The sequence below is a fragment of the Coregonus clupeaformis genome, chromosome 20 (assembly GCF_020615455.1).
Source record: "Coregonus clupeaformis isolate EN_2021a chromosome 20, ASM2061545v1, whole genome shotgun sequence".
In the NCBI taxonomy this organism is placed as follows: Eukaryota; Metazoa; Chordata; class Actinopteri; order Salmoniformes; family Salmonidae; genus Coregonus; species Coregonus clupeaformis.
The window spans coordinates 1,030,946-1,043,789 of NC_059211.1; the positions used below are offsets into that span (position 1 = coordinate 1,030,946).

General features: G+C 42.4%; 1 protein-coding gene across 3 annotated transcripts in view; it reads right to left on the minus strand.

The window, feature by feature from the left end:
- Positions 1-146: 146 nt before the first annotated feature.
- pld5 (phospholipase D family, member 5) overlaps positions 147-12,844 on the minus strand; it is a 20,461-nt gene continuing 7,763 nt past the window's right edge. For 2 of the 3 annotated variants that reach the window (XM_041838898.2, XM_041838899.2), the window contains exons 2-10: positions 8,690-8,826; positions 8,246-8,429; positions 7,856-7,964; positions 6,695-6,822; positions 4,312-4,509; positions 2,599-2,750; positions 2,079-2,244; positions 1,668-1,758; positions 147-1,341 (exon numbers count right to left, since the gene is read on the minus strand). In XM_041838898.2, the coding sequence (XP_041694832.2) occupies positions 1,064-1,341; positions 1,668-1,758; positions 2,079-2,244; positions 2,599-2,750; positions 4,312-4,509; positions 6,695-6,822; positions 7,856-7,964; positions 8,246-8,429; positions 8,690-8,826 (1,443 nt within the window). In that variant the 3' untranslated portion in view covers positions 147-1,063. The remainder of the gene's footprint in view (positions 1,342-1,667; positions 1,759-2,078; positions 2,245-2,598; positions 2,751-4,311; positions 4,510-6,694; positions 6,823-7,855; positions 7,965-8,245; positions 8,430-8,689; positions 8,827-12,844) is intronic. The other variant, XM_041838900.2, reaches the window with a different exon arrangement.

Sequence of the window (12,844 nt, forward strand, 5' to 3'; positions counted from 1 at the left end):
TGGGAAAAGTAAGCCCCATGATTAATTTTCCTACACTTTTCCTCTTTACTAGGCCGAAGTGGTGGCCATCATCCCCTTAGTTTTTCTGCTACTTCCTGTTGGAATTGTTTCAAAACAGTGGAAATAAGGATGAGTCTCAAAATGTGCAAGGTATCGTTTCTTTTTTTTATTACAGTCAAGTATAAAATAAGTTCACATCATATTATGGATCAACAAGGCGAAACTGTATCATAAATATATCATAAATATAGTGTACATTCCTTGCATTTTAATTAATCATTCCTACTTACATAGGGCTACTGGCTTTTGTACAATGATATTCTTCTGTTTTAGGTAAAATTATCCTCTTGACCTTGAGTGTGTGTGTGTGTGTGTACTGAGGGGGTGTTGAAAGAGGGGTGGGGGGGGGGATGTGGCATTTTGGCAGTTCCCCCAAAAGGCATGCCATGCAATTGCATACAGGTAACATCCTACCAGTAATATTGTCATTTGTTTACATGACAATAAGTCTACAAAAAGAGGTCGTCTCTATGTAAGCATGTGAAATATTATTAAGGCATAGAATTTAATGTTTATTATGATTTTCTTGTGGTTATATCGATTATTATAATACGTTAACCAAATACTGCGGAATTCTTGTCAAACTGAATGCATAATCAAACAATACAAAATGCATATATAATTCAGTCTGTGTAAATGTAGAGGTCCTGCAAAAATGACACCATTAGAATAATATTTTATGTTCAACCTCCATGCCGCTCATGCTTATAATAATGCATATAATGGTCCACATAACCAGATTTGTGCATCTTCAGGATAATCCATATTTGGCCGTCATCAAACATGGGGTTTATTCATTAGTACACACTGTAGCAAACCGCAGAAAAACGTTTTGCAACAGAAAACGTTTTTGCAACGAAAACGAGAGTTTCATGTTGGACAATTTCAACTCGGTCCCTCCCCGTTTTCGGCCTGTTTGTGTCTGTTTAGTTCCTAGTGAATACACCCTTGTTTCATGACAAGTTAAAGGGAAAGTTGGTTCTTCTGTGCTTATAGTTTATTATTAGGGGTTGTTAGACTCATCCCAGCTCTCTTTGCCCTCCTTGTTATCCAGCAGACCCTTGACCTCTGGTTGTTGGAGGTTCCTGTATTTGCTACCCTCTGGAGTCCTATTACTGGCCTGTAGGTTTTTAGCGTAGCGCGAATGCCAGTCCCTCTCGAACACAGCCTTCACCTGCTCTAGGATTGTGGTGCCCCTCTCCTTGAGAGTTTGTGTTGGTTTGATGACGAGCCCGGTCCCTGCGTTATAGGCAAACTCACTCCCCACCCAGTCGTGATTACCTGAGGAAATAGAGGCTACACACATCAGACAGAGATCATACCATTGTGCCCTGTGCAAGGTACTGAGTTCCAAACTAGCTCAGGGAGAGCTGCATTGTGGCTGACTCTTTGCTCCTCTCAAAAATGTGTGTGTGTGTGTGCATGTGTGTGTGTGTTTGTGTGTGTGCGTGTGTTTGAGTGTGTGTGCGTGTGTGTGCGTGTGTGTGTGTGGTGAGGGGTTAACAGTAAAGGATAATACACGTTCTGTCTTCTCTGTATAGATAATTGTATAATTGCCTAGTAAATCAATGATACAGTAGATGCCCAGTGACATCTGGATCACTGACCTATGTACACAGCACTGTCGGTCACCATGTACTTATTGTGGTTGATTCCTGGTTTACTATTAGCCATCTGCTCCCTCCTGCTAAAAAACTTCTGCAGGAATAGAAGATTAAAGTCAGAAAACCAAATTGATAACCACCGCAATAGAAGCAATGCTAGTGCAATGTATAGCTTCAAGTTGCTTTAAAACTCAATGAGAAATCATAAACCTGAATTGCTGAGCCACTTTATTTCTTAAAGGAATATTACAGTCCAAGATCAATGTTTTTAGACCTCAGAAGTAGTCTAATGTCAAGATGAATCCACCCACACCATAGATTGTGTAAATTCAGCTACAGTACATGGTATTTTGGAGTGTAATACAGTATATCTCTTTAATAGGCATTTCATAGTTTTTCTTTCCATTTACTCACCACCTCTAGGGAGCAGTTGGCCAGCTCCATGCACAGTGACTTGAGGGACATAATGAAGTTAAAGGTGAGCGGGTGGGTCTGCTTCCAGAAACTAATGAGCATACGAACTTTGACCCCTCTCAGGACCACAGCCTCACGTATCATCTCATCGATAGGAGACCAGTATCTATGTTGATGGAAGGGTCACAAAGTTACAGGAAATTAGATGCACAGCAGAGTACCACAAGGACATTTTATAAGAACAATTTTAGCTACACTGTCAGCTAACACCTTTAACCACAATCCTTCATTTGTGTTTCAGCCAATGGCACTCCTGCCACTTGGTTTGCTAAGAAGCTGAGGGTTTGGGCTCTCAAATTCATAAATCAAGTCATGGCTGCACAAGCAGACTATGGTTGCACTCAGATTGCAGATTGTATAGCTATAGCTTGTTTGTCATTTATTATGTCATTGGTTCTACTCTAATGAACACATTGTGAAAAGGTGAATAGGCTTATTATCAGATATTGGGAAGCATCACCTTGAAACTAAAGACCCTCGAGAGCTTCTGATCAGTAGGGGAAGGTAGTCTGTGACAGAGATGTAGATGAACAACTTGGCGTCCTGCATCACATGCTGTATGACATCTATGTCCTTGGCCCGATTCTTAGGACAGAAGAGCTCAGGAGAGGTCTGAGGAAGGAGGGAGGGAAGGAAGGAAGGAAGGAAGGAAGGAAGGAAGGAAGGAAGGAAGGAAGGAAGGAAGGAAGGAAGGAAGGAAGGAAGGAAGGAAGGAAGGAAGGAAGGAATCATGATTAAGATGAGAACACACATTAAAATCATTCAATTTGACTTGTTTTGATTGCAGGATATATTAAAGACTGTCAGCTATTTCAATAAGTAGAGCTTCAGCGTTTCATAGCTTCACTTTATTACTGCCTTTATTACTGCCTTTATTATAGCCTATATTTTACACTTTCAAAACAAAGGTTATTTTCTAATTTCCCATTTCCTAAATTTGAAGCAGTCAAAATATTGAATAAAGTCTGAGACGTTGGGGGGAGGAAATAGTGGGCAAAACAATGACGTACATAACCTCAACATGTGTCATTGTCAGAAGTGAGCTGAGGGGAGCGGAGGCAGAGGAGGAGGGCAAGGTTTTGCCAACAGCAGCATCACAGTAGGACGCCATACCATCATAACTTCCTGTTACGATGATGAATGTGTTCTCTGTAGCTGATCAACATCTCATCCCTAGGGGGATGGAGAGATTAATTACTGTCAAATTAGACGCTGACGAGTCGACCGGAGACGTTTCATTCGTTTCTCAGCGTAACATTTACATTTACATTAATCACCCCGGATGGGTGTCAACGTATTAATTGATAAAGCAATCTGTTATGGGTGTCATAATGTTTTGTAAGGCTTTTGTCCATCTAGTTCAGAACATTCTAGGGTACAAGAACATTTTGTAAATATCAGCTCGATGGTAAAGTAATAAGATGTCTAGTAAAACTGCTTAGGGTTAGTTAGGGTTAGGGTTAGGGTTAATTAGGGTTAGTTAGGGTTAGGGTTAGTTAAGGTTAGGGTTAGTTAGGGTTAGGGTTAGTTAGGGTTAGTTAGGGTTAGGGTTAGTTAGGGTTAGGGTTAGTTAGGGTTAGGGTTAGTTAGGGTTAGTTAGGATTAGTTAGGGTTAGGGTTAGTTAGGGTTAGGGTTAGTTAGGGTTAGGGTTAGTTAGGGTTAGGGTTAGTTAGGGTTAGTTAGGGTTAGTTAGGGTTAGGGTTAGTTAGGGTTAGGGTTAGTTAGGGTTAGTTAGGGTTAGGGTTAGTTAGGGTTAGGGTTAGGGTTAGGGTTAGTTAGGGTTAGGGTTAGTTAGGGTTAGGTTTAGTTAGGGTTTGGGTTTGGGTTAGTTAGGGTTAGGGTTAGGCTTAGTTAGGGTTAGGTTTAGGGTTAGTTAGGGTTAGGGTTAGGGTTAGTTAGGGTTATTCTACTTCATTTCAACAGGAGTGTAGAAGCTACAAATCTCCAATAGACCCTCCATGTACTTCTGCATAAACCTAACCACAAATACAATAGCATTATGGCATGAAAATGTTATGGTTTGTAGACCAGTGTTGGCTGGTGTCACTATACATCGGAAGACAGGCTCATTGTAATGCCTGGGATGGAAGAAATGGTCCTCTGATTCCTCCCTCCACCAGCCTCCACTGATCTACTGTATGTAATACATAATACATAATAACGAATTCTCACCGACACATAAGCGGTAACCTCTGTATCATTGAGGTACAGTGTTACGGGGCTGTCCTTGCCGTAGAGGGCTGTGACTCTCTTGGACCAGATAGAGGGGATGTAGTCTCTGTACTGGAGTTGCCAGTAGAAGGAAAATACCCTATGGAGGTCTATAGCCAGACAGCTGCAGTTATAAACCATCACTCCTAACTCCTTCCTCTGTGGAGAGATGGAGGGAAGAGAGGGAGGGAGAGGAGGAGGCAATGCAGTTAACTGGCTGGTTAGAAAAGAGAGAATGAGAGTATTGACTGGACAGTGGTAGAGAGAGAGAGAAACTCCTCAAACAGGCTAGTTGAATGCCATATACTGTAAGTGTATACTTTTCTGATGAAAATATTGGTTGTGTCAGTATATTGTGTCTGTGGCCTTCGGAAAGTATTCAGACCCCTTGACTTTTTCCACATTTTCTTACGTTACAGCCTTATTCAAACATTTATTAAATTGTCCCCCCCCCCATCAATGTACACACATTACCCCATAATCACAAAGCAAAAATAGTTTTTTAGAAATAAAATACCCTTTACTCAGTCCTTTGTTGAAGCACCTTTGGCAGCGATTACAGCATCAAGTCTTCTTGGGTATGATGCTACAAGCTTGGCACACCTGTATTTGGGGTGTTTCTCCCATTCTTCTCTGCAGATCCTCTCAAGCTCTGTCAGGTTGGATGGGGAGCGTTGCTGCACAGCTATTTTCAGGTCTCTCCAGAGATGTTCGATCAGGTTCAAGTCCGGGCTCTGGCTGGGCCACTCAAGGATATTCAGAGACCTGTCCCGAAGCCACTCCTGCGTTGTCTTGCGTTTGTACTTAGGGTCGTTGTCCTGTTGGAAGGTAAACCTTCGCCCCAGTCTGAGGTCCTGAGTGCTCTGGAGCAGGTTTTCATCAAGGATCTCTCTGTACTTTGCTCCGTTCACCTTTGCCTCGATCCTGACTAGTCTCCCAGTCCCTGCCGCTGAAAAACATCCCCACAGCATGATGCTGCCACCACCATGCTTCACCGTAGGGATGGTGCCAGGTTTCCTCCAGACGTGATGCTTGGCATTCAGGCCAAAGAGTTCAATCTTGGTTTCATCAGACCAGAGAATCTTGTTTCTCATGGTCTGAGAGTCTTTAGGCAAACTCCAAGCGGGCTTTCATGTGCCTTTTACTGAGGAGTGGCTTCCGTCTGGCCACTCTACCATAAAGGCTTGGTTGATGGAGTGCTGCAGAGATGATTATCCTTCAGGAAGTTTCTCCCATCTCCACAGAGAAACTCTAGAGCTCTGTCAGAGTGACCATCGGGTGTCAGAGTCACTTCCCTGATCAAGGCCCTTCTCCCCCGATTGCTCAGTTTGGCTGGGTGGCCAGCTCTAGGAACAGCCTTGATGGTTCCAAACTTCTTCTATTTAAGAATGATGGAGGACCTTCAATGCTGCAGACATTTTTTGGTACCCTTCCCCAGATCTGTGCCTCAACACAATCCTGTCTCGGAGCTCTACGGACAATTCCTTCGACCTCAGGGCTTGGTTTTTGCTCTGACATGCACTGTCAACTGTGGGACCTTATATAGACAGGTGTTTGCCTTTCCAAATCATGTCCAATCAATTGAATTTACCACAGGTGGACTCCAATCAAGTTGTAGAAACATCTCAGGGATGGTCAATGGAAACAGGATGCACCTGAGCTCAATTTCGAGTCTCATAGCAAAGGGTCTGAATACTTAGGTATTTCTGTTTATAAATTTGTATACATTTGCAAAAAAAAATTGCTTTGTCATTATGGGGTTTTGTGTGTAGATTGCTGAGTTTGTATTTTTATTTTAATCCATTTTAGAATAAGGCTGTAACGTAAAAAAATGTGGAAAAAGTCAAGGGGTCTGAATACTTTCCGAAGGCACTGTACCTGTTTGTTTCAGCTGACAAAGACTGCTGACAGCTCATTATTGCATGTGCAGTGCCTTGAGACATTTATGCTGTCTGCTGACATTTCTGCTAGAGTGTGTAGATTTCACTGTGTGTGTGTGTTTGTGTGTGTCGTTGTGTGTGTGTGTTGACTCCTAATTGGCCAATATGTTAATTACACTCAATGGGAGTTCTAACACCAGCTGGCATTAGGGCATGAAAAGTGCCAGGTAACCACTTCTCTAATCACTAATGGACTAGATCAGGGTTTCCCAAACTCGGTCCTGGGGCTCTCCCTGGGTGCACGTTTTGGTATTTGCCCTAGCATTACACAGCTGATTCAAATAATCAAAGGATGAGTAGTTCGTTATTTTAATTAGCTGTGTAGTGCTAGGGCAAAAACCAAAACATGCACCCAGGGGGGGCCCCAGGACCGAGTTTGGGAAACCCTGGTCTAGAACTGGTACCTTGGACAGTGATCTCCAGTCCATGCTGGCACTGCCAATGAACACATGCTTCCTATCAACAACCCAGAAATTGGAGTGCAGTCCGCCTCTGGTCAGAGCTGACATATTCACAAAGCGAACCTCGGCACCTGCAGGGGGAAAACGAAGTCATGGAAGAAGAATACTTTATTGTCTATTTTCTTGAAGAGAATGGAAATGGGTATTTCATCAGCTCAACTCCATGGGATTGGAAGCACAGGGTTGGCTGCAGTGCAGAACCCCAGGAGCAGTTTAGGAGGGAGAAGTAAACTGCCTTGCTGACGGGCACAATCTCAAGACAAGCATTTAGGATACTAAAGCCCTGTTTCTATTGGCCCCTTAAATCAGGGCCAAATTCGAGAAGAAAGGGAAGCTTGCCAATGTGGCCTGTAGCTCACAGACAGATGTACAGGCAGCCTTGGAGGCAGGAGGCAGCCCAATTTGACAAGGAACCCATTAAGTCGGATCCATTTTCATATTCATGTTGTTTGACCTTGTGGACTCAAGTTCAAGGAGTGAGAGTGGAGCTCATACTATGATGGATGTTATATGAAGTGTTTTATAAACTGGGGTGTTCGAGCCCTGAATGCTGATTGGCTGACAGCTGTGGTATATCAGACATTATAAACTGGGTGGATCGAGCCATGAATGCTGATTGGCTGACAGCCGTGGTATATCAGACAGTATACCACGGGTATGACAAAATGTTATATAAAGTGTTGTATCTGCTTTCTTAAGATACATATGAGACACTGTAGCCTACAGATGTAGGATCTTAATTTTAGCCAGTTTGCTACAGCAGTAAAATAATTCTGCAGCAAGAGGAAATGTGAATTACTATGTGGATTATAATTAATGGACATTTTTGTAGGTGTTGATATATTTTTCGTGGAATTTATTAACTTTAAAAGTCTTTTTAAAACTCAAAGACACTACAAGTTTGCATTTCCTGCTGTGCAGGAAAATTCTCAACAACAAAAGAGTGATTCAATTAAGATCCTACATCTATATGTATGCATACTTGGGCACACACAGTACTATAGGCCAACAGTTTGCTATGGCCTATGGGGTGCAGCGATCAATGAATAATACATTGCTGTTTTTGTATATTATGTGGAATGATATGAATGAAGTGTCACTTACCATGCTCTGTTAGTTTCTGCAATTCAGCAGAGTATGTGAGACTGCTGGCAATCTTCAATTTAACCTCACGAGTCTTGAGGTTGAGCAGTCTCTGGAACAGAAGCTGGCCCTGAGACATAAAGTGATATGTACAGTATGACTGTTATTGTTCCCTTTGCTCTGTGAATGTCCTTATCCAAAGACTGTTACAGGTTTTTGTGTGGTTTAGTATCAATTTCTGCTGCTGGGCGCACTGCTGATTTAATGGAATAGCACTTTGCCAACCAGAACATTTACAGTATAGAATGGTCTCATAGTTTTATAGTTTGCGATATATGAAGAAGAAGAAGAAGAAGAAGAAGAAGAAGAAGAAGAAGAAGAAGTAGATGTGGTATTCTTGTTACATGATACCTGTTTGCCAGAGTTGGGCCATGTCTCCTGGTCCCATGAGTTGAGGTTCCAGACGGGAGATACCACCTCCACTGAGTGCTTGGCCTCGTCCAACAGGCTGTTGAGGCCTGTGGAGAGGGGCACGTGGGTTGTACCATCTATGGAAAGGGGGAGGTCCTCTGGAATGTTCTCCACAAGGACAATGCTGATGAGAAAGCATACAGTTTTAATCATAAACATCATATACATAATTTCAGAGCTCTGAAATTCATGATGCAGACAACTATGGCCTATGTCTATGAAGAGTTTGACTCCCGTCAATGATGATAATGTTGTAGGCATGTAGCTATACTTGTTACGGATAGGTAGCCCTGCAGACTGTTTTGGTCCACTGTAATGACTTTCATTTAGCTAGTGCAAGTATTTGGTTCTGGGTTCCTTGATTATAGTTCCTGTACCTCTTACCGACAGTGTCTGTTACAGTTCTCCTCTGTGATTCCGTCCTCGTCCTCCCCCCAGACGTCTACAGCGGAGAAGATGAGAGCCACCAGCACAGTGAAGCAGCACAGCAGAGCAAAGATGGCTATGCACTTCTGCTGAGACTGGAAGACAGGGAGAAACACACATCATGATTGTGTTCATTAGACACACAACGGAAGAAAGCAGAAGGAAATGTGGATGACTAAAGTGGACTTCTGTTGGGACTGAAAGACAGAGCGAAAGCACAACACATCAAATCAGGGTTGTGTTTATTAGGCACCAAACAGACTGAAACATGGACAGACAGCTTAGACTTGTCTAACGAGAAAATGTTATTTTGTTTTCTGTGGCAAAATACTTAGATATGGTGTGCCCTAATGAATACGACCCTGGAGTTATCCAATAGGAAACACACATGTTTGTTTTCCATTGCAAAATGTTTTAAAATGTATGCCCTAATGAACACGATCCACATCAACACAGTAATCAGTTATGACGTTTCCTGAGTGGAATTAAAAGGAACCTCAATGGAGATATTGAATGCACCTCAACCTAAATCTCAATCTGTCCCCTTGTAATTTGTTTACATCCCAGATTGAGACTAATAGAAATGCAGCCAAGGGAGCAAAACTGACAACTGACAATGGATTTATTAACCACTCCTCAATCTCTCTTTCCTGATTAGGACTAATAGAATCTCAGCCAAGAAGAAAAAATGACAAGATTAACTATTGACAAGTCCATTAGGTCTCAGGTGTTGCACAACAAGAAAATCATCCTCCATTAGATTTGTAAATCAATCGTCAATACAATTGATCGACAGTCAGGATTTTACGAATCAATAACCCAACTAAATCGTCATTGGACTGTGTAGAGTCAGACATCAGATGTCACAAAGGAAGGGATGGTCCATGGATTCCTTTTCCCTGAGGACCAACACACACACACACACACACAAACACACACACACACACACACACACACAACATACATGCCCAATATTACCATCTCAGAAATCCCACTTTAAGCTAAGAAGAAGCTGAGGGGACAAGTGAAGTGGAACAGTCTTCCAAACCAAACTGAAGGCAATTTGATTCACAGTAAAACTGTGTTTAAAGGAAAGAAAGAAGGAAAGCACTGATTCATTGAAGTAAAAGAACAGGGGCTTTGGTATGTAGGGGTTTTCTACAGCCGCCCTATGCCCGCCTGCTTTGTTCAGGTGCATCAGAGCTGAAAAGATTTTGTTAAACCTTAAACCGGCTGCTTTGCTGTGTTAAGAACGTGTACCACTTTTTGGGGTCTTTTTTTGTCTGTTTACAATCCTTACTTTATGCAATGTATTGTCACGCTATGTGTAGTAGATGTAAATGAAATATTTAATAGTATAAGTATCTACTTTATACAACAGTATTGTGTCTAGAAGACAGTAAAGGGACAGTAAAGATATCATTTTCTTCTTCCTTCTCCTAGTGGGTTTGATGTATGTAGCTTTAATTGAGGGCCAAGTCAATGTGGTCAATGGTCAGAATACAGCTCTTCTGAGAGGTATCCTCAAGAAATCCCGATTTTCTTTCTACATTTAAAAGTGCAGGCTGGCAGTTCTGTTTTGCTTAGCTCGACACTCCTGCAATCTCATTCTCTCGGTTGTTTGGCCCTTTGGCACAACTGTTGACGGCGCCTGTATCAGTGTTGCATTGTGTGTGGCTGTCAGCATCACATTATGTATTCTCTCTCTCTTTTCATCTCCCATTTTGTATTTTAATCAACATCCTCCCTTGGCCCCTGTCAGCTTGTCTTGGGTGAGGGAGCCTTGCCCTGGACCCTTCTTCCATAACTGTAGCTTTTTAAGATTCAATGCAGTCAGGAATTTACCAACATCACAACCTATAAAATGTTTGACAGCTAGACATAGTATTTTCATCACCATCCATCTCTGGCCCCATGTCAGCTCGTTTTGTGCCTTTGGGTGAAGGAGCAGTGGAATTTCCCCCTTCTTCCAGTAGCTTTTTAAAACTTAAAGCAGTCAGAAATTTGCCATCATTCACAACCTAGTGAGGGAAACAAGTATTTGATCCCCTGCTGATTTTGTACGTTTGCCCACTGACAAAGAAATGATCAGTCTATCATTTTAATGGTAGGTTTATTTGAACAGTGAGAGACAGAATAACAACAACAAAAAATATAGAAAAACGCATGTCATAAATGTTATAAATTGATTTGCATTTTAATGAGGGAAATAAGTATTTGACCCCCTCTCAATCAGAAAGATTTCTGGCTCCCAGGTGTCTTTTATACAGGTACTGAGCTGAGATTAGGAGCACACTCTTGCAATGATCATGAGAACGGTGAGGAATCAGCCCAGAACTACACAGGAGGATCTTGTCAATGATCTCAAGGCAGCTGGGACCATAGTCACCAAGAAAACAATTGGTGACACACTACGCCGTGAAGGACTGAAATCCTGCAGCGCCCGCAAGATCCCCCTGCTCAAGAAAGCACATATACAGGGCCATCTGAAGTTTGCCAATGAACATCTGAATGATTCAGAGGAGAACTGGGTGAAAGTGTTGTGGTCAGATGAGACCAAAATCGAGCTCTTTGCCATCAACTCAACTCGCCGTGTTTGGAGGAGGAGGAATGCTGCCTATGACCCCAAGAACACCATCCCCATCATCAAACATGGAGGTGGAAACATTATGCTTTGGGGGTGTTTTTCTGCTAAGGGGACAGGAAAACTTCACCGCATCAAAGGGACGATGGACGGGGCCATGTACCGTCAAATCTTGGGTGAGAACCTCCTTCCCTCAGCCAGGGCATTGAAAATGGGTCGTGGATGGGTATTCCAGCATGACAATGACCCAAAGCACACGGCCAAGGCAACAAAGGAGTGGCTCAAGAAGAAGCACATTAAGGTCCTGGAGTGGCCTAGCCAGTCTCCAGACCTTAATCCCATAGAAAATCTGTGGAGGGAGCTGAAGGTTCGAGTTGCCAAACGTCAGCCTCAAAACTTTAATGACTTGGAGAAGATCTGCAAAGAGGGAGTGGGACAAAATCCCTCCTGAGATGTGTGCAAACCTGGTGGCCAACTACAAGAAACGTCTGACCTCTGTGATTGCCAACAAGGGTTTTGCCACCAAGTACTAAGTCATGTTTTGAAGAGGGGTCAAATACTTATTTCCCTCATTAAAATGCAAATCAATTTATAAAATTTTTGACATTAATTTTTCTGGATTTTTTTGTTGTTATTCTGTCTCTCACTGTTCAAATAAACCTACCATTAAAATTATAGACTGATCATGTCTTTTTCAGTGGGCAAACGTACACAATCAGCAGGGGATCAAATACTTTTTTCCCTCACTGTAACTTTTGCAAGTGAAGCAAAACAGTCGGAAAAAACAATGCAACCTTCGACAGTTAGTAAAACAAAAATTGTCACTCCTCATATATAACATGTTGAGAATGGCCAGTCCCCATAGAAAAATTATGTCAAGTCAATTTCATACCCGGGCCATCATCCACTCTCCACCCTGTCTGTCTCGAGCGCTCATGCTGAAAGAAGGAGAAGCAGCCGGATGCACTTTGCACTCGTCTGTCACGCTGAGAGAACGAGGGAACCGCTCCTCCCTTCAATTAATTTAGCCGAGTCAAGGACCTCGCCACGTTTCACTGGTGTTAATACCCACGGGGAAATTATTCCGCAATAAATACAAGCCAGACCTGTCAGATAAATGAAGACATTTTCACAGAGACTATCCCGGCATAAACCCAGAATGACATTTTCTGTTATAATTTTTCATTCCACAGCAAAATGTTCTCTAATTAAATCATTTAAAAAACACTATTCTGTGTGACCAATTGTATCTGTATGCAATTAATTCCAAGTAAATAATATGCAGACTACTCAGCGTTTTCTTCTGGATATCATAATCAACCGTGGTCCTCTGTAGCTCAGCTGGTAGAGCACGGCGCTTGTAACGCCAAGGTAGTGGGTTCGATCCCCGGGACCACCCATACACAAAAATGTGTGCACGCATGACTGTAAGTTGCTTTGGATAAAAGCGTCTGCGAAATGGCATATTATATTATGCAAATCTCATTATGATCAAGCATTAAAATCTCAGATAGAAAGGTTACGCAACC